Genomic DNA, 20,561 nt, shown 5'->3' with positions numbered 1-20,561 from the left:
GGTTATCACAAGCACATCGAATTATGTAGAGAACACTGCCAACCAGTTACAAAGAAATTTGGTAATACTATTGTGGCAGTGGGTACAAAGTAAGAAGTACAATTTGAGGTAACAGGGGTGTTAGTGGCCGTGGTCACTCGTATGGAGATTCAAAATTCATGAATAAATATAACACCATTCAAAAATGCATTTCTCGACGTGATATCTTACTTTTTCTTAACAATTAGTGAGCTGAAATTAATTCACTTCGCAGCAGAAATGCATTCCACTGCTCATGATTATCAGACCATCCCTGAAGTCCATTCCATGCCACACCAATTTAATGAGCATGACAGGATTCAGGACATACGAAGTGGATTACAACATCTCCCATGAGGTACAGTTACACATCATCATGAAAGTGAAGTGACTTGTCAGTGTGATACACAGCTCAGCACACGGTGACACAATGAAATGTGTCCTTTGCTTTTTACCCATCACCCTTGGTGAGCAGTGGGCAGCCATGACAGACGCCCGGGGAGCAGTGTGTGGGGACGGTGCTTTGTTCAGTGGCACCTTGGCGGTTCGGGATTCAAACCGGCAACCTTCTGATTACGGGGCCGCTTCCTAACTTGCTAGGCCACCACTGCCCCACATACCCTCTCCTAAATGTGTGTCCGATCTTTGTAATGTGTATCTCCACCAGCGGTTCATTTTTATGAGTTGCAGGGGGTACAAACTCCTCTTTTGTGTTTAGTGAAGAGCTGTCCTCTTTTCTGGAGAGAGCTTCAAATCCCAGGTAGACAGAAGGTCCTAATATAGCTCCAGTTCATCTTTCTCCTTTAACATATTCGTAGAAAGTGGAATCCCCACAAAGTATGCCATGCAACAAAGAGAGGAAGAAAGACACAATATATCTGATCTGGAATTAAGCATAGCTAGCACTGTGGAGCTTGTTAATTAGAGTTGGTTAAAATCATACTCAGCATTTGCATGAATAAATAAATAAAACAAGAAAGAACTACAATCCTTAATGCCGTTTTTTGTGAGGTACTGATGCACAATGAGGAGTATTTTTAAACTTGTTATAAACTTGTATTTTAAACTCTCTTCATAAAACATCATTAAAGATCATGTTCTGGTTTACAGAAATAATTACACACCAACAAAATGTTCTTGTAGAGATATAGAACTCCCAATGGTTCTTTCTTGTTTCATCACCTGACATCTGAACCCATACGCCGGTGAGTTAGGCTCATGCGATGTGCGAAGCGCCGGCCCTGAAATAGTGGCCAAAGAGAGATACAGACAGATAATGGAGGCATGCTGAGCTGTAAACTGAGATTGAAACGGAAACCTTTGATGCTCTCAGCAGGAATTTTGATGATAAGCTTAAATGAAGGGACTCACACATAATTGGACTAATTTTTATCAATTTAAAGCAATTAGGGCCATTACTTCAACACTAAATCACCATTTTTTTCTGATAAAATGCTCTGCCCTTAATGTAATTGTGTTGAACTCATCGAGTAAACCTAACACAATGTTCTGAAAACCCAAAGTGATTGTGATCCACAGCAAGCACAGCAGACATCACACCTCTGCATTTAACCCTGCATCATCCTTAGTGGGAAGTGGAGCGGTGTGTGGGGACGGTACTTTGCTCAGTGTCACCTTGACAGCTATGGATTTGAACCGGCAACCTTCTGATTATAAGTCTGCTTCCTTCCCACCTTCTTTACCACCACTGCCCCTCACTATACAGCACAAGCAAACTGAAACCTCAGCCAACCTCCGTACATGACCTTATGTAATAAGGGTGTTATGTTATGTAGTGATATCGATAATTACTGATACCGGTTCCTCTCCTCCTCCATTTCCATTTCCATTTACAGCATTTATCAGATGGCCTTATCCAGAGCGACTTACAGGACAGTCCGCCCTGGAGCAACTTATGGTAGTAAGTGGGGTTTGAACCTGGGACTTCTTGTTCATAGGTTAGTGCGTTAGCCACTAGGCTACTACCACCCTATGAATAGTGATTCAAATTCCTTATGGATTTTTACACGGTTACTAAATTCTGCATTGTAGTGACACACACAGACAATCAATCCATTACTACTCTTACGTTCCTTGACAAGGATCCAGTTGCCAGTGAAATAACCTTTTTTGAGGTAACCATGACCTGGATGATTGAGAACCTTCACAGATATTACTACTCTTGTCAGTTGCTGATAATACACACAGATTTTCACAATCCAAAATAGCAGCACAATAAAAATTTACCAACATTACAACAAAATAAAGAAGATCACATTTTAAGAGCCATTCAATAAAAAAAACCTACAGAATTTCATGACCACCTCAAGCTCTCTCTCTCTCTCTCTCTCTCTCTCTCTCTCTCACACACACACACACACACACACAAACACACACACACAGAGTCACAGTCGATTCTCCTCTCTGGCCAGAGGCTTTCCAGTTATAGTGCACTAAAGTTTTACGCAGCCAGCAATGAAGATTTAATGTCACATTAAGACACGTTGTGTAGAATGGCGGCACTCTGCAGCTGCCACACCATGCGCTACGCCCTTCTCTGACTGCCAAGTATCAGAAACATTCAATTATATGTGTCGGGCACGTCCAATATACAAGCGTTAATCAACACAAAGGGACATAAGAATGGTGAGGTGGCTTTCATGGCAGGGCATTAAACCCACCAGCCAAATACGGAGACCTCTTAAAGTGTCATGTGGCGCCTGGCACCAAAACGGTAGCAGCCGATCCTTTAAGTCCTGCAGAGTGCAAGGTTGGGGCTTCATGGTTGGAGACCTGGGACATGGTCTGTAACACGGGGGTACGATAATGTCATCTGGTGCCATCTCTGGTCCTGGTAAATGACACACATGGACATTACTCCCTGATCCGATTCTGACGCTCATGTGCCATGTGTAAGAGGACAGAGGTCAGCATGGTCACTCGCCTTCCTATCAGGACCAGCATTCCGCTTTTCAGCAGGGTGTGCTGCAGTAGCTCCTTACTGGGTTCAGACTTCACTCCTCACACATAGCAAAGAGCCTTGGGTAACCATTGAAATGACTGGTTTAAACTTTATTAAATGTACAAGTGTATGTACCATTTGTAATGAAAGCATGTTTACACTGGAACCAGCAGAACCACACAGCCTGAACTCTAATCCTACTAAAACCCCAGCAGTCCTGAGGTCATGCCAGGGTCCTCTGCCATCACTAATGCCAATAAAACGTCCCAAACATGTCATGACTGCTCAGATTATTGTTTAAACTGTCGTATGACAGAAGTTGTTATAAAGTTGTTATAAAAATGTTATTAAAACTGCATATGGAACAAAATAAGTGATTTGTCTGAATCCAGGCTTCTTTTTCCTTGCGCGCAATAATTTCATAACCTCCTAATATCTATTGTGGTAAATCACCGCCCTCCGCAGAGTCCACTCACCCCTGCAAGGCCCGAGCAGAGAGAAGGGATTTGTCCTAAGCAGCTTTCTGCACCTGCTGTTACAGGCTAAAGAGCGCTGGTCTAATGGGGGTGCGGGGCGGCGGTCACCGGTTAATTAACCAATTATGCACGAGCGGTCCGAGCAACGGCAACACTGTACAGAACTCGTCTGAACCCGAGCAAGAGAAAGAACAAACGGAACGAGGGCGAGGGCGAGGTGGTGGCCGGATGTGAGTGTCTGTCATTCACTACAAAACCTCCTGTGTCCGCGGCGCTGGCACAGCGCTGGCGCGGCCTGGCTGTTGTGTGTGTGTGTGTGTGTGTGTGTGTGTGTGTGTGTGTGTGTGTGTGTGAATTTGTATATGAATGAAACTGAAGGTTGAAAGAAAGTGTTTTTTTCTTTTTACATCCTCATTTATTAACACGGTAATACGACAAAACATTAACATGGTAACGGCAAGTAACGGAACAGTTTTTATACCGTTAAACCGGTTTTGGTCCAAATATAAAGCAAAAGAAAACTCAGAAATAATCGGTCAAGGAGGCGAGAGAGGAGAAGATGGACGGAGGTAAATGCTGTTGTGGCGGGACGTGCTGGGAGGGAGGGAGGGCAACTCTCTCTCTCTGTCTCTCTCCCTCCATCGTTTCTGAACTCACTGAACCCACGCAAGCCGGCGGCTGCATGGCAGCGAGGGGGGGCAGAGGGACAGAGAGTCTCCCCGGTGTGCAACAGCATTACCAGTAGCATTCTCTCTCTCGCTCACTCTCACTCACTGTCTACAGGCTGCGTCCCAATCTGTGCCATGCAAGGACAGGAGTCTTTTCAAGGTTCGACTGAAACCGGGCTATTTACTAGGTGAGATCATGTGATTTGCTGTACGAGACACACTTTAGAAAACTACACGGTGGACTTTTCCAGCAGACAATAAAACTACATGGACCAACAAATATTTTTGTACGATGTATTGTGTATTTAAATCACTCATAACTTCATTTATCACTTATCCAACACTAGAACACAAATGAACACATAGAAATTCAGCCCTCGTTCTGAAACCCCACTATCCCCTGCATATTTATACACACACAGCGCACGGTGCTAAAAAGTGATGCGCCTATTCATCACAGCTGCATGGTTTGCATCCCTGCACCTACACCCAGATATCACTTTGAATATCACATCCTGTCTGCTCCTCGACTTCCTGTCCAGCCGTGGCTGCACATGGCCATATTTATAACAGCAGCGTGATCATCCCGCACCATACGTGGAACTGGGACTGTTTATGTATTTATATCGCTGGAGCTCATTCATATGCGCCCGTTGGTATCTAATGAGGCGCAGTGTCGCAACAGACGGGCGAATCATTCAGAAGAGGGAAGAGGGGAAAAAAGAAGGTTGTCCTCTGTTGGGAACCAGCACGCCACCGTTTGTCACCGAGGATCCATTTGTCTCTCAGCTAGAGATTATGAATGAACGATGACAACGTTTCACCCGTGACCTTTCCACCCCATACCCTCTTGACGCGCCGCCATCATATAGGATGGCATGCGCCATGGACGTTATGTGGACTTAATGTCAGGAGGACTCACACCAACACATTCGTGTGAGTTTTACGTTGGTTGCTATGGTGCTTTTTAGATAGATTTGATTCTGTGGTCTAAAGCGGCTAACTGGATCCGTGCCTTCACCCCAGTGCCTGGATACAGGAACCATGACATCAGCTGTGGAGTTAACAGGTTGAATTGTGCCCCGTGGGCATGTGAGTCCACCGGTCACAAATGGCGGGTGCCCTTCGCCAGACATTCCTTGAAAGGGCCGGCACCATCACCCTGAGACGCCGCCATTCTAATGCCATTCCTCTGTCCTCGCGTCCTCTTCCCACCCCCACACCGGCCTCGGCGCTGGGGAGCGACTGGCGGCGGCTCGCTGCCATCGAGGCTCTGACTTCCTCCCTGGGCCTTTTCTGCCGGAGATTAGCAGCGGAGTGGGAGCTGGAGAGGCAGAGTTATTTTCATGCACAAAGGAGCGCTTTCACATGGGAACGCTGGAAGAGCGATTTTAAAGACGGGGAGAAGACCGGACGTTTTCCGTGTTCCCTCCTCCTCCTCTCTCTTCCCATGACATCTGCTGAAAAACCAACTCTGAGCCAAATGAGCAGTCAACATTTGGATGGCTACGTCATTACTTCTGCCTGGAATCGGAAAACCAGAAGCTTAGTCAGAAGTTCACGCTGAGAGTTCGTTCACTTTATTGTGACCTTTAAGTGACCTCTGCATTTAACCCTTCACAGGCAGTGGTTGGCCTAGCGAGTAAAGAAGCGGACCCGTAATCAGAAGGTTGCTGCCCACTGCTCACCAAGGGTGATGGTTAAAATCAGAGGACACATTTCGTTGTGTCACCGTGTGCTGTGCTGCAGTGTTTCACAATGACAATCACTTCACTTTCACTCTCATCCTTGGTGAGCAGTGGGCAGCCATGAAAGGCGACCGGGGAGCAGTGTGTGGGGACGGTGCTTTGATCAAGGGGACCTCAGAGGTAACCTTGACTGTTTGGGATTTGAACCCACAACCTTATGGGAAGTATAACCACTGGGGGCAGTGGTAGCCTATTGGGTAAGGAAATGGACTCGTATTCAGGAGGTTGCCGGTTCGAGTCCCGATCCGCCACTGGGCAAAGCACCGTCCCCACACACTGCTCCCCAGGTGCCTGTCATGGCTGCCCACTGCTCACTCAGGGTGATGGTTAAAAGTTTGTCACAATGACAATTACTTCACTTTCACTTCTTTAGGCCACCACTGCCCCTTTCGGTACAAGGACACAAGAAGACAAGTGATCCTGCTAGAGGCATTGTTTCAGGGAAGCTCTCTGGAATTGTGTTGGTTTTCTTTGGAAACAGTTTCCCAACGTGGATAGAAATGTAGGCTTGCAAGGATAGGGTCCAGCCTCCATGGATTCCTGCTAGATGGATGGAGGGTTGATGCTTTTTCTGAATGTGAATGTCCTTTGAGTGCATCTGTGATCACACCATTACTCACCCTCTCTCTGATCTCGCTTTCCATAATTGTTCTTACCGATGTATGTTTGTATCATTATTACTGTCGAGAAGCATTGACCTGACTCATCCTTTCATAAGAACATGTCCTGTGGTCTGGTCTGTTCCAATCAGCGGCCGAGCCTCCATCATCAATCGCCCTGCTGAGACAAGCGATGGCCATCTGACCCAGTGATGAAACTTCTGCTACGATTTCACATCAAACATTAATGGTGCACTTAATAAAGTAAAGGGCGTGTGGGCGAGGATGTTCCACATCTGAAAGCAGGTGCGTGTCATCAGCAGGATGGACAGGTATCCGTTGCAGGAGGTAAGAGGATCTGTGAGGGACGCTGCCTGGCATTCGCTCATCAGGACTCATCTCATGGTTTCCCAATTTTCCTAATGACTCACCGGCTCGTTTACTGAGTTACGAGAAAGTCTATCCTCGGATTAAAGAGAAAAGGAGAAAGCAAGCCCTTCCCGAGCCACACACTCACATACACACACACAATAATACACAAAGTTGTGCACTGCCGCAGCACACACAAACCTTTAACTGGAGACTAAGTCATAAAGGCACACACACACACACACACACACACACAATTTACAGGTATACTACTCACCAAACCAGTTACTAAATAACACTGGCAAATAACTCACCACATCCCAACTAATAGACAACAAGTGTCATCAAGACCAAACCTGATCCCTCATTTACCAACACCACACACACACACACACACACACACCAACATGGACACAGTTATGTTTCAGTGTCCCTGCCGGCTGCTTCAAACCCTGATGCCCTCCAGCGATTACAGCGCCAACCAGAGCATCTTCTCGCAGTAAGGTGACACTGCTGGCCGCTGAAGGTTCCACAGCGCCAACCCAGATGAGCTTCAGTTAAATTAATCGTTTACCTGGTCCACACACTTAATATTTATCCGTCAAAAAGAGCTTCTGATGACTAATTTTTACAAATATTACGAAAGCTCTCCTTCGCGGTGAGTTAAATGCGTTGTTGTTCGCCAACTTTGTCCTTTGTTTAGAAATGTGCAGCGTATGGAGGACTTTTTATCCGCCATTGTTGTATGGATGACTCGTTTGGGGTTATAGGTCAGATTGGAGGTTGGGCTGATACATCAACGTTTTCACATCCACATGGATATGTGAAAAAGATAAACTCGCTATACAATCCATTTTTGAAAATAACCGTTCTGGGTCCCCCGATACGGCCTCTCCGTGTGGCCAGATCGGATAGAAAACTTTAGAAAAAATGTTCCCGTGTAGACGGGGCCTTAATCCAATCAGTGAGCTGAAAGGACAGAAAACGTCATCTCTAAATGTCATGAAACACCTCAAATGAAATAATCTAAATAAAACTGATTTTTAATCAGATCCGTAATAAAAACGACTGAAGGACTGTTTTAAGGACCAGGTCCTGAGGGGCATGTGTCAGCTGAAAATGAAGCCAGGCAGTGGAAGGGTGTGACAGGGGTATTTAACAGCATGAAGTCTCCCAATGGACTCATTAGACCCTCTTTAAGTCTTTCTGTTTGCAAAGACGTCACGGCTGGATGAGAACCGTGAGAAACTGTTCTTTCAAAAATATCTTCTCATTTGCAAACAGGACAGATAAAGGTATACAACAGGTCCCTGATTAAAAAGTGAAAAGCAAATTCCTACCTTAATCTCTCTTAATAAATCACTCCATGTGAAAATAAATTATGGAGAAATGGCAATAAAACTAAAAACTCAGCCCACACGGCACTGGCGCCACGCTGAAGCCTACCATTATGGGACACCGAACGGAAAGTGGAGCAAAAATGTGGAAGTCATTGAAGTGGTGAAAGATCTCACCTATCTGCAGAATCTGCATCGTCAAAGAGCTTCCTCAGTTCTATTCTCCTCACTTATTCTCTGTGACACACACACACAATAACAGTGGAAACACTAAGGCCGGCCTTCCGCATAAGCTGAAGGAATGCAGCTGTACAGATGAATCACCCAAACAAAACTTTGAGTGGATGACTTCCGAGAAAGCTGTGTGTGTGTGTGTGTGTGTGTGTGTGTGTGTGTGTTGTATTCTGTTGGATACGATTGATAAAAAATAATTATACTGAGGCCACTTCTAAAAACCTAAGGGTTCTATGAAGGTCATTATACGTTTATCCATAACCATATGCAACAGACACAAACACGCAAATGTGTGTGTGTATGTGTGTGTGTGTGTGTGTAAGCAGCAGCACTTCAGGATCAGTCAGATGGATGACTAACAAGACTGCAACACAGCCACTAGGAACACACACTTACAGGTTTAAGCAGCCGGACACGGGTCGGGATTGGAAGGAGTACAGTAAGTCATCCAGCACTGAGTCAGGCGGCGCTGCAGAGAGAGAGGCGGGTCGGTGTGGGGAGTGAGTCAGCTCGCATTCCCCCTCCCTCCCGTACCCTGCGTCACGCAGGCACGGCTCGGATCGAGTCGTGACTGAGGGGGCTGCACAGACATACAGGCAGAGAGCCTGGGAGGAACACACACACACACACACACACACACACACACACACACACACACTGGAATAAACCGAGTGGGTGCACATACTTATGTAATCGTTAGAGTAATCTGCAGATCAGCAGCACTATATTCACTGATCCAAGGTCAGCCTGGAAACCAGACAGCCTCTCGGTGACATCTCCAGCTCCAGGCAAACTCCAGGACCGGGCAACTCTATTAAACACTTCCTGTCCAGGTCACATGGTCACAGTTGTCCACAATGGCCCAGTGAGCGGGTCTGATCCGCACGACATCACACCACACGATTGGTAGACTGACTCCGACCAAATCACTGCATCCAGTCCCCATACGACCCTGTTTCATTCCCATCAGACCCCATAATGCTGGCAGATTACAAAGATCAGGAATGTAGATGACGCTAAAAATCCCGAATAGTGTCTTGATTTCACAAAAGTGACTGAGACAATGAAATCAAACCAGCCAGTCAAAATGATCAAGTATCTATATTATCACAATAACAATTCAGTAATGCTCATTTTTGACTTGTTTGCATTTTGTGCAAAAAAAAAAAACTGCATATAAGTGTTAATAATGTATCACAAGTTTTCTGGTCTAGACCACAGATGAACTTAAGAAGATGGGAAGACAGAAGGACGTGGTGCAGTTGACACATGAGAGAGTTCGCACCGTCAGCAGCGCGCGGCCAAGGTCAGCAGGGAGAGGAGGGGTGCAGAGACACGGCGGGGAGGTCTCATTCAGGTCCTCTTACACTCGGTACACCGCGTTCCAGCGCTGTGACGGACGGAGACCATGTGACTCCACGTCACTCAGAGCCGGGCACAGGAGCGCAGATGGCTGGCAAGGGGACACTGCACAGCAGCAGGTCACTGGCCACTTCCTGTTCAGGTCACACCTTAGAGGCTGCCCACTTGTGACAAAAGACAGTCCACGTCCCCAAAATACCCACCCAGGAGCCGTGCTTTAGTCAGACACTTACCACAGACAAAGGTCTACAGAAACCCCCAAATAGACCTTCAATCCATCGTCTACCACAGTGAACACTGTCTAAACTTAAAAAAATGGAAGTAATCTGTCACATCTCATATTTTAGCATTGACATAATGTAAATAAACAGGTTACAGCAGGTTTGGTTTATTTACATTAAGTCAATGCTAAAATATTATGACAGATTACTTCAAGTTTAGAAGAATGGACAAGACCCGGGACAACATGTTATTTAAGGATACTGGGGAGCAAAAAGAGGGGAAAGTGTCTATCAGGTTTGTGTGTGTGTGTGTGTGTGTGTGTGTGTGTGTGTGTCTGTGTGTGTGTGTCAGTGTCATGGCTAGTGTTTTGAGCCTGAGGGCGCATTAGGAAAAGCATGGCAAGAATCTCTGCCAAAAAGCATCCGGACCCCATTCAGATCCAACTATTCAAATGCTGGTGTAAACAGGAAATTATGTCATCCACTGGCCCCTCACACACACACTAACACACACACACTGGAGTCACCACACCGCTGCAGCAGTAAGTGAATGAGTGAGTGGCTGGGTGTCGGTGAGTATCTGAGCAAACTGGCAAATGGGTGAACAAGTGAGCGAGGGGGTCAAGTGAATGAGAGGGTGAGACTGGCAGAGTGAAAGAAACAGGGTGAGAGAGAGTGTGGGTGGGGGGTGAGAGGGGTCGCCTTGGTCCTTGGCCAAGCCCAACAAAACAAGGTCTGTTTCCCAGCCTGTGGCTCCGCCCCCAACACTACCCACTGCAGACGAGCCACACGAATGGGCGTGGCACGAGGGAATTTTAAACAGATCCCGGCACTCACAGACACCACACTCATGCACACATGACTACTTTTTAAGGCATGGAATGGAAAGCATAGAGCTTCTGAGCACACAGACACACACACACACACACACACACACACAGGCCCATGCACTCCAGGCCACCTCGGAGTAAATGTTTACGGATTGTTTTATTATGATTCCTCGGTCGGTGGGATTTGAAAGGGATGCGCTCAAAGCATCTTTACCCCGGGAATGTCAAGGTCAGGCAATTCCCAGTCGACCTTGTCCACCGTGGCAGGATCCGATAACGGCATTCCAACCGGTCCGGGCCGACACCATCTACTGGTGACACACGGGTCCTGGTAAGCGCTTGTGTAGGGATGAAATTCCAGATGTTCACGCCACTTCACATCTGTGTGTAGGAACCCTGAAGCAAGTTGAACCATGAAAGCAGGAGCAGGAAAACGGTTCTCTACCGTATGCCGCCATCCTCACCAGCCAATAAGGAGTCTCAGCACCCAAGACCACATCAGACGCACTGACCACCCCAAGTCCAGCGGCCGCACTTTCCCCATAAAAATCAATCCTGCCGGCCAAACAACAGCGTGCCACCGTACCTGGAGTTGTATAAATCAACTGCAGCCTGTCAGACGTGGAACAGCAGCTCATAACTCAAAGTAAGAAGGCTGCTGGTGAATTTGAGGCCTCGGGTAGTGCACACACACACACACACACACATGCACAGTGTACAGGAGTATGTGTAGGAGTAGCATGGATGGAAGAGACAGAGTCGAGAAAGGAAGACGAGAGAGGAATAAAGGTCATAATACAGACACAGACATATGCACCCCAGACTCGGAGTCATCTAAGGACACACACACACACACCATGGCAGTGGTGAAGTAATCTGATGAGTACCTAGCGATTTAATCCTAAAAAGGTCTGTAACGTCAACACAACCCACCCCTGTCCCTGATAGTGTGTATGTGTGTGTGTGTGTGTGTGTGTGTGTGTGTGTGTGTGTGTGTGTGTCCCACAGACACATCAGAAGAGACCCCTGAGAGGCCATCGGTGGCTGAAACCCAACGTTGACACACGAGTGACCTCCTCTTCCTCTGTCTACCTGTCACATGTAGGGGGATTCTCTTCTTGCACAACCACACACACACATCCCCGCAGACACAATCAGGCTGAACCCCTGCCATGCTGCACTGCCGGCTCCCCAGACTCCAGACACACACACACACACACACACACACATAGAGCATTCAATAAACCAACAGCCCATGCAGAGAAGTGGACACTCACCCCTCTTCTGCACCCAGCCTTCTTTGACGATGGTAACATCGCTCATGATGTCTCCGCACCGAGCCGGCTGCCTCCGCGACTCTCAGGCTCCGGAGGAGAGCGAGGGAGAGGAGATGAGAGGAGAGGAGGGAGGGAGGGGGTCAGATCGGCGGCTCCCTCCCTTTCTCGTGTTCCCTCTCTCTCTCTCTCCCTGGCTCGGCTGGGCTCACACTGTCTGGCGAGCGGCGTGCCGTCTCCCGTCTTCCTCTTGTGGCCGTTGCTGTGCTCCCTCTCTCTCTCTCTCGCTCTTTTTCGTCTCTCACTCTCCTCCGCTGGCTCGTTGCGTCTCCCTCCCGCCCGGTTTCGCTCTCTCTCGCTCGCTCAGCAGACCTTCCCACTCTCTGGCGGTGACTCAGTCTGGAAGGAAGTAGAGAGGAAAAAAAAAGAACAAGCGTGGATTTTTTTCCTCCTCTGCATCCCTCTCGCCCCCCAAACCCCTTTATTCTTACGTAGGCCGACATGACAAAACAACAAAGTCATTGTTGAGGCCAGAAACAAGTAACGCTACGCCACCAGACTCCGCCCCTCTGCCGCGGTCTGTGGGCTGCTGGTGACCCCATTAACCCCCATCTGCATCCTAATCTCGGGGCGGGCAGAGTGTAAAACGCCTATTTAACAGCGGACCCGTCCCAGAAACAAACCTGATGGGAGAAGCCCGCTCATTAATGCCAAACGGTGTGCCACGGTATCAAACGGTGGCACAAACAACAGATTCAAGTATTTCCCTCCTACAGGTCAAACCAGCTGAAAATAAAAGGAGATTAACTCATTCATACCACGCATGTGTGTGTGTGTGTGTGTGTGTGTGTGTGTACTGAGTGGTACTAGAGGCATGTGTGGGTGGAGTGGGCTCCATTTTCAGAACACGTTTTGGAGACCAAAGTTTAAGAAAAGAAAATAAAAGTAGAATTTTAGCAACTCTGAGCCAAAGGTCTTTTCTAGCTTTTATAACATCACCCCCTTACCTCACCTTTTAAAATCAAAACACCCTAAAAGTGATGGACGGAACGGCGAGGTCAAGAGGTGGAGGACTAAAAAAAGAAAAAAGTGGAGAAGTTATGGACCAAACTGACAACCAGATTTTGATGAAATGCAGCTCGGCATTTTTTTTTGGTGGTTATGTACAACGTCACGAGGTAAAAGAGAGCTAGCAAGCTCAGCTAAACGCCTCAAACACTTCACAACAACCCATTCAGTACATAATTACTTTGGCATTGACCATGAATTCTAATGTGTTTTGTAAGTGAAAGCGTGAACCTTTTTTTTTGGTATGTATCTGAAAGGTTATGAATGGTTGTAAGCATTTTATCGGCCAAATCCTTCAAGGTTGTGAAAACAGAGCAGTGCTGAAGGGTCAACACGCAGTACCCCATCAACCTGTGAGCTCAATTTAAAAGGCTCACCTGGGCAGCCATCATATTAACACCGATCAGTTCACTAACCACTGATTCACACCAACAAGAGACAAAAAGCCATCTTATGTCAATATGTGGCTCACCATATAATCTCCAGAACTGCACCAGAACTGTCAAGTCATCCAAAAAAACCCTGAAACCAGAACCAATACACTGGTCATGACAGAAAGCACCGACCCTGTCACTGAGAGTGACGCATGTCCGCCTTTCAGGAGGACACTGTACCCTGACAAAGCTTCGGGAAAACCTCTTCACAACATGACCTGCTGCTGACATCTTGGTGTTACATTCCACAGGTCAACTTCAGTGATCTTGTGGAATCCATGTCTCAAAATGTCAGGGCTGCAATATTAGCCAGAATTAAGGTTTGATTTAAAAGGAAACACATCAACAGGAAAATGTCTATATGCATTTTTCCAGAGCTCGATACAGTCAGTAGTGACAGGGACATTCCCCTGGAGACACTCAGGGTTAAGTGTCTTGCTCAGGGACACAATGGTAGTAAGTGGGGTTTGAACCTGGGACTTTGTGCTCTTCTGTGACTTTGTGCTCGTCTGGTTCAGAGGTGAGTGTCTCCAGTTGAAAACACTGAGTTCAGGTGCCTTGTGACCCCAACACAGAAACACGTTACTGAGGTCACAGAGCCCAGGATGCACGAGGAGGTAACGTACGTTGTAAATCTCTACATGTGATTGCTGGACTTCACGAGCCACTGGGTCTTATGTTACGACCACTTCGCACCACATTAATGAGGACTGGCTACTGGTTTTCCATGAGAGCCATACTGGCAGTAACAAAGGGACAGGGGAGGAAAGGGACATAAAAAGCAAGGACCTTGCAATACTCACAGACAACATGTCAAACATGGCCGATGCGGCGCAGCTTGCCGATATGCCAATTTTTAAATGCTTTACTCACATATTGAATTTAGCTTCACAGCACTAACACTAAAGCTTGACTGGTAAGAAGAGTTTGAAGAATAAGCAGCTTTTTTTAATGCTGCGCTACAGCCGGCCAGGTACTGCATGAAAAACTGAACTTGCCTCAACACAAACTGATCACTCATTCTGCATCCATGTTTATTTGGGGGTTTATGTGGGGGTATAGTGGACATGCAAAATTTTTATTAGTAGGGATAGTTGGGTGGTAGTAGTCTAGTGGGTAACACAGTCGCCTATGAACCGGAAAACCCAGGTTCAAATCCCACTTACTACCATCGTGTCCCTGAGCAAGACACTTAACTCTAAGTTGCTCCAGGGGGGACTGTCCCTGTAACTACTGATTGTAAGTCGCTCTAGATAAGGGCGTCTGATAAATGCTGTAAAATGTAAAAAAAAATTAAAAATGTAGATAACTGACTTACATTTTTGATGTCCATTAATACAGTGTGAGTTATGTTTTTTGGCTGAATTATTAATTTAATGTGATCCACTCAGATCGTACACAGCATCTTTTATTTCCGCTCTCTTTTCACATTTTCAGACAACTGTAGAATATCACAATATGTACAGTATGACAATATATCATGAAATAATCGTATGTATGTATACATACCCATATATACGTATCGTATGATGTAAGATGTAGTGTCACCCCCTTGGCGTGTTTCATCTCCATAAATCACAAGCCCCACATCTATCCCCATGCATATTTAACTGTTTGTGTGATGCTGGGACTTCCCAGTTGTTGCAGCTAATTGCCAGCCACGTCGTCCTGCTGATGCACACTGACACCTCAGAGCCACGTCTCGTCACACCAGGCTGGGGGAATAAGTGACGTGCGGCTGTATTCATAGTGCCAGTTATACTGACAGCAGCATTTTGCCTGCTCTCAGAGGAGCCGCAGCCACTCATTATGGTGCTGCGCATCAACCACATGGCACACCACGGTCATACTGCCACATTAACATTGCAAACACTTTTTAAGCATTCAGCTGAAGAAACTGCATTGATAGTTCACCTTCAGGACGAGTGGACATTTACTGGATCATTGTAAGGGACAGGTGTTCATCCACCCAGACCCACCAATGATTGCTCTATGCTGTTAAAAAGCTTGTGCTCAATATGACAACCATACCTGTGAGTTGGTGCTCCTACCATATTACTGGGGCAGCCTAGCGGGTAAGGAAGTGGACCCGTAATCAGATGGTTGCTGGTTCGAATCCTGAACCACCAAGGTGCCACTGAGCAAAGCACCGTCCCCACACACTGCTCCCCGGGCACCTTTCATGGCTGCCAACTGCTCACTAAGGGTGACGGGTTAAATTTGTGTTTTCATGCTTCTGTAAGAAGAATAGAGAACTAGGTAGTCCAGGGTTACATGGATCAGTCCCAACGTGGCAGACAGAGAGCAGGAGCTTAAAGTCTTCTGCCAAGGTACAATGTTAAGTGTGCAAACGAGGGCACCTTAAAATAGTTTAAATAAATAGTTTAACTCAAGAGCAAATCCATTCTACTAAGTATGTGAAAAGTCCATGTGAGTTAATTGAATACATGCTAGTAAGTGCACGGAGCATCCCACATGCTGATATAACAGTGATATATAATATGGGTCATGTGTCAAGGGTTCAAAATCAAGATTATAATAACATCAGAGCCACCTTCATCAATTACACACAAAACAACTGAGCCACAAGAGCATCAAAAATCAAATGAGACATGCAACTGCGGTGGTCAGTTCATCAGCTGCCAGCCAGCCAGAGCATCTGATGTGGCTTCTGAGGAACGTAATCTTTAAAAAAATGACCCCTCTGGCCTCATAGCCTGGAGTTCAGCTGCTCAGACGTCACCGAGTGGCCGCTGGAGCCACAAGCCCCTCCAGACAGACAAACAGCCACAGTCCCTCCACATCAATGGGGCTCCAGCAAACAAAACATCAATGAAGTCCTTAATCTGTTAATTGAAGCAGGACACCATCTAATTGGCTCAGCTGTACAGACCAGAAATATCCGCCTTAACACATGATGCCTGTCTTGAGTCGAGGCATGTTGGTGAGTTAATTCATGACATTCCACACCACATGGGCTGGTATGTGAATGAGCTTTATACAAAATTTACACGTGACTAATTCTGTTGCTGGGTTAGTGCAATCTCAATTCACTGAAGACCTTGAGGCTTTCTGCAAACTTTCAGAATTGAATGGGACGCATTTGGTATTTGCACGTCATCAGTTCTCTGTGTTCAGTTCAAAGCCAAGACCAAGGATGCTGTATTGAGATAAAGGGGTGAAAATATTACTTTATACATCTCCTATTGGATTCTTTTTATACAGTCAGACTGTTACATAACTGCACATGTGTTCATTCATAGTTTTGATGCCTTCAGTGAGAATCTACCAATGTAAATGGTCATGAAAATAAAGAAAACACACTGAATGAGAAGGTGTGTCCAAGCTTTTGGCCTGTATTGTGTAATCCATTTACATTTACAGCATTTATCAGACGCCCTTATCCAGAGCGACTTACAATCAGTAGTTACAGGGACAGTTTCCCTGGAGCAACTTAGGGTTAAGTGTCTTGCTCAGGGACACAGTGGTAGTAAGTGGGATTTGAACTCGGGTCTTCTGGTTCATAGGCGAGTGTTTTACCCACTAGGCTACTTCCACCCGTAATCCTCTATTTTAAAAAAATTATACTTTCAAATGTATTTTACAAATAAACAAGTTGTTCTCAAATTTTCCAGGCTGAGTACCACCTCCATATATATCAAGTACCATCATTATGACCAACATTAAAAAATAGTAGCATAATCCTTTCACTAGTTTGTACTGGAGGCTTTTTTATTCCTAATATGAATATTTTTTATTAGCACGCTACCTGCACCAACCAATCATATGATTTTTATGTTACAATTGGTTGCAACAATTTCCTCTGTCAATTCCATTATTGTGATTATTGTAGCCCAGTGTTTTTTTTTTTATTCCAATATATGGAAAATTACCCAGGTTTAATTGTCCCATAGAAACTATGCTGATCAATACTTTAAAAAGGCAACTGAACAAAACTGTGAAGTGAACGCAGAGTGAAAACAGTGAAGTGGTACACGCATATCATTATGACTATGTATGGGATTTACAGGGCTGGAAACTGCCAGTAGAAATACTGCAATACAGCATCTTACGACATACGGCCTTACGGCACACAGCTCAACTGAAGCTGTGATTGCGAGATCCATGACATGTACTATATAAGCGGAAGAATGAACAGATGTTTACTCTACATACTCCCCACGTATTTCCGCTGTTGATTTAATTCACTTACATGACAGCCTATAGCAACCAGGAGTGTGTTTCTATACAATGGCGACAACAGAGCCAAAAGAATGAAGGATCTGGGTGTAAAGAAGGGATGAGGAATGGACAGGGGTCATGAAACACTGGAGGATAAAATATATGTGCATAGAGCAATGCAGCATGGCCGCCTTCCATCCTGGTGGCCCTGGGGGACATGGAGAGGTACACAGTGTTCTCTGCCGGGGCACACGGCTTGGTCTGCAGTGTGTGTGTGTGTGTGTGTGTGATTCTACTACACTATACAACCTATCAACAAATACACAGACACTGCAGTGACTCAGACTGATGCAGAAGTAGCTGTTGTGCCGTCCCTTTATCTGTGTGGTGGCAGCTGTACAGCTGCAGCACTCCACGCCGTCCCCACGAGTGACGGAGAGCTCTGCTCAGCTGTGACGGAGCCGTCCCACCAAATTCAATTTTGTCTAGGAGCGCTGAGTGCCGGGTTGAGTGGGGAGGGGGAGGGACCATCGAGATAATCATTACATTTTTGGGCTGAGTCAACAGCCTTGTGTGGTAAATCAGACCCGCCCCTTCGGAGAAACAGCGCCGAAGCATCACTGTATTAGTGACACACCCAGCCCAGCCTGGGCAGAAACTTCTCTTCTTAAGAGACCTGTTAGAGAGGTTTTTTTTATCATTTACAATGATTTCGTTATGGTTTGTAACTTGCTGTGCTTATGACTCTCAACAATGGGACTTCAGCATTAACTATAGGTAGTTTGTCATGTTACAATATACTAATATCTCCTTAATGCAATAGTAGCAAAGTAATTTCATTTACAAATTCCACATCATCCCCTGTGGTCTCAGAAATCCATTCAGTCAATTACCACATAAACCCAAAGATGTGAACATTGCTAATGGAAGATGAGAAACCAACGACCGAAATAATGATTTTTCAAGGTGGAAAGCAGACAAGCAACAAGTCTTTAATAACTTTTATCTTAAATGCCTTTAATAGCCAGTTAAATTCTCTACAAATTTAAGGGGAACACACATTTATCTAGTTGTCATTATTATGCCCGCAATGGCGTGAAACCTCCCTGAGTATTACTAAAAGTGAAACTAGACCCACTTTGGGCCAAAAATCCTTTTCTGTTTACCTAATTAATGCAAATGAAGTCTGAAAACAGCACAGACAGACTCCCATAGAGAGGCGGTTTATTCCCTGGCAATAAAAAAAAACAAACCCTTTACAGAACCTGCTTCATTCAACCAGGCACACTTTTTACTCTAACATAATTGGTTAAGGAGGGTGTCTATGACACTGACCGGGGACTCTGGACGTGCCACTTGCTACCATAAAGGGCGACCTTGTTTGACCTGATGGAGATCACGAGTTTCCTGGGCAGAGCGCTATCAGATTTCTCCCCACTTCTGCTACTGTGCACTTAGGAGTCCAAATAAAAACAGCTACAATGCCGTAATGCGAACTGGGCTCATGGAAGCACTTACCATACTGCACCCAGCAAAAGGTCTGGATGCAGCCACACACAACCCCGACACACCGGGATCCTGGTCAAAGTCGGCACAGACAAAGCCATTAGACTAACCATTCCGAGAGAAATGACAATATTACAATATTTTTTTAAAAAAAGGATGAGACTTATTCTACTAGTGCACAGGACATTATTCTTTCTTAAACATTTTCAGAGAAGATTTCTTTCTTTTCTTTTTTTACATGCATTCATCATTTTGGAAATATGACCCATATGTCTGTCAATTTATAAATCCATATGGCATTTAAGTAACGTTTTTACTGATTTACTCTTCAACCTCGTTCAGCAAGAGCCTGGTTTTAAAACGGCTAAAATATTCCATCCTCTGAAGAGAAAGTCAGCTGTTTGATGTAAAGTATTGACCTCTGCATGCCAGAATGGCAGAAAGTCGTGAATAAGAACCATTACTGGAAGAGAAACTGTTGAAAGGGCAGTGGTTTTCTCACAAACCAATAAAGAGGAAATGAGAGACTCAGAATGAATGAAGCCGGATGCTTCTGTCTGGGGTCCATTAGCTGGAACCGTTTCTCTTGGTAAAAGGTTTTCTGCGTACAGAACAAAACCACATTCCGTTCTAAAAATGGTTTTGTAATATGTTTGTTTCTTTCTTTGTTTTATCTTGATTTCTAGATTCTCTTCAGCAATAATACAACTCACAACAAGATTATGGACTATTATGGACCAAACAAAGGACACTTTGTCTGCACATTCTGTTCATAATTTGATACTATTCAATCATATGTGTAGTTTAACCTAATTGTACTATAATTATTTCTGATGTTCTTGTTCTGTGAGCTATTTTTATGCTTTCTTACAGACAGAGCTATGCCGTTGAGCATGGTGGATACAGCTATCAGATGATCACATAACAAGAAACAACATTTTAAATCATGAAAACTTGACTTATTTGAGATTATTTAACATTAATACAAGTTCCCCTAGCCTGTCTGTGGTCCTGCAGAGGCAAGAAATGGCGATAGGTATAAACTGTGCTTTGGCCATGTGCTTTCGGCAGCTCTGGAATCTGGAATGACATCATAAGGGGAAAGGTTACCTCCCATTTATGCTTTTTCCACCCAGAGAATTTCCAACTCCTCTCCAAAAACATTTTATCCACCGATTATCATGTCTTGAAAATGTGAGATGCATTGCAGTTGCTTGGTGATTGGGTGTAAAAATGAGCACAAATGTATTTTTTTAGTTCTGTCACTCGAGAC

General features: G+C 45.4%; 1 protein-coding gene across 2 annotated transcripts in view; it reads right to left on the bottom strand.

Moving 5' to 3' along the window:
• The window catches only part of akt3a (v-akt murine thymoma viral oncogene homolog 3a), a 76,080-nt gene that overhangs the window by 53,848 nt on the left and 1,671 nt on the right, over positions 1 to 20,561 (bottom strand). Inside the window, exon 2 of one of the 2 annotated variants that reach the window (XM_028990182.1) lies at positions 12,102 to 12,497. In XM_028990182.1, the coding sequence (XP_028846015.1) occupies positions 12,102 to 12,147 (46 nt within the window). In that variant the 5' untranslated portion in view covers positions 12,148 to 12,497. Of the gene's footprint in view, positions 1 to 8,354; positions 8,414 to 12,101; positions 12,498 to 20,561 lie in introns of those variants that run through there. The other variant, XM_028990183.1, reaches the window with a different exon arrangement.

The sequence above is a fragment of the Denticeps clupeoides genome, chromosome 8 (genome assembly GCF_900700375.1).
Source record: "Denticeps clupeoides chromosome 8, fDenClu1.1, whole genome shotgun sequence".
Lineage (NCBI taxonomy): Eukaryota > Metazoa > Chordata > Actinopteri > Clupeiformes > Denticipitidae > Denticeps > Denticeps clupeoides.
The sequence above is the reverse complement of the archived record's forward strand: the minus strand, read 5'-3'. Positions and strand labels throughout refer to the sequence as shown.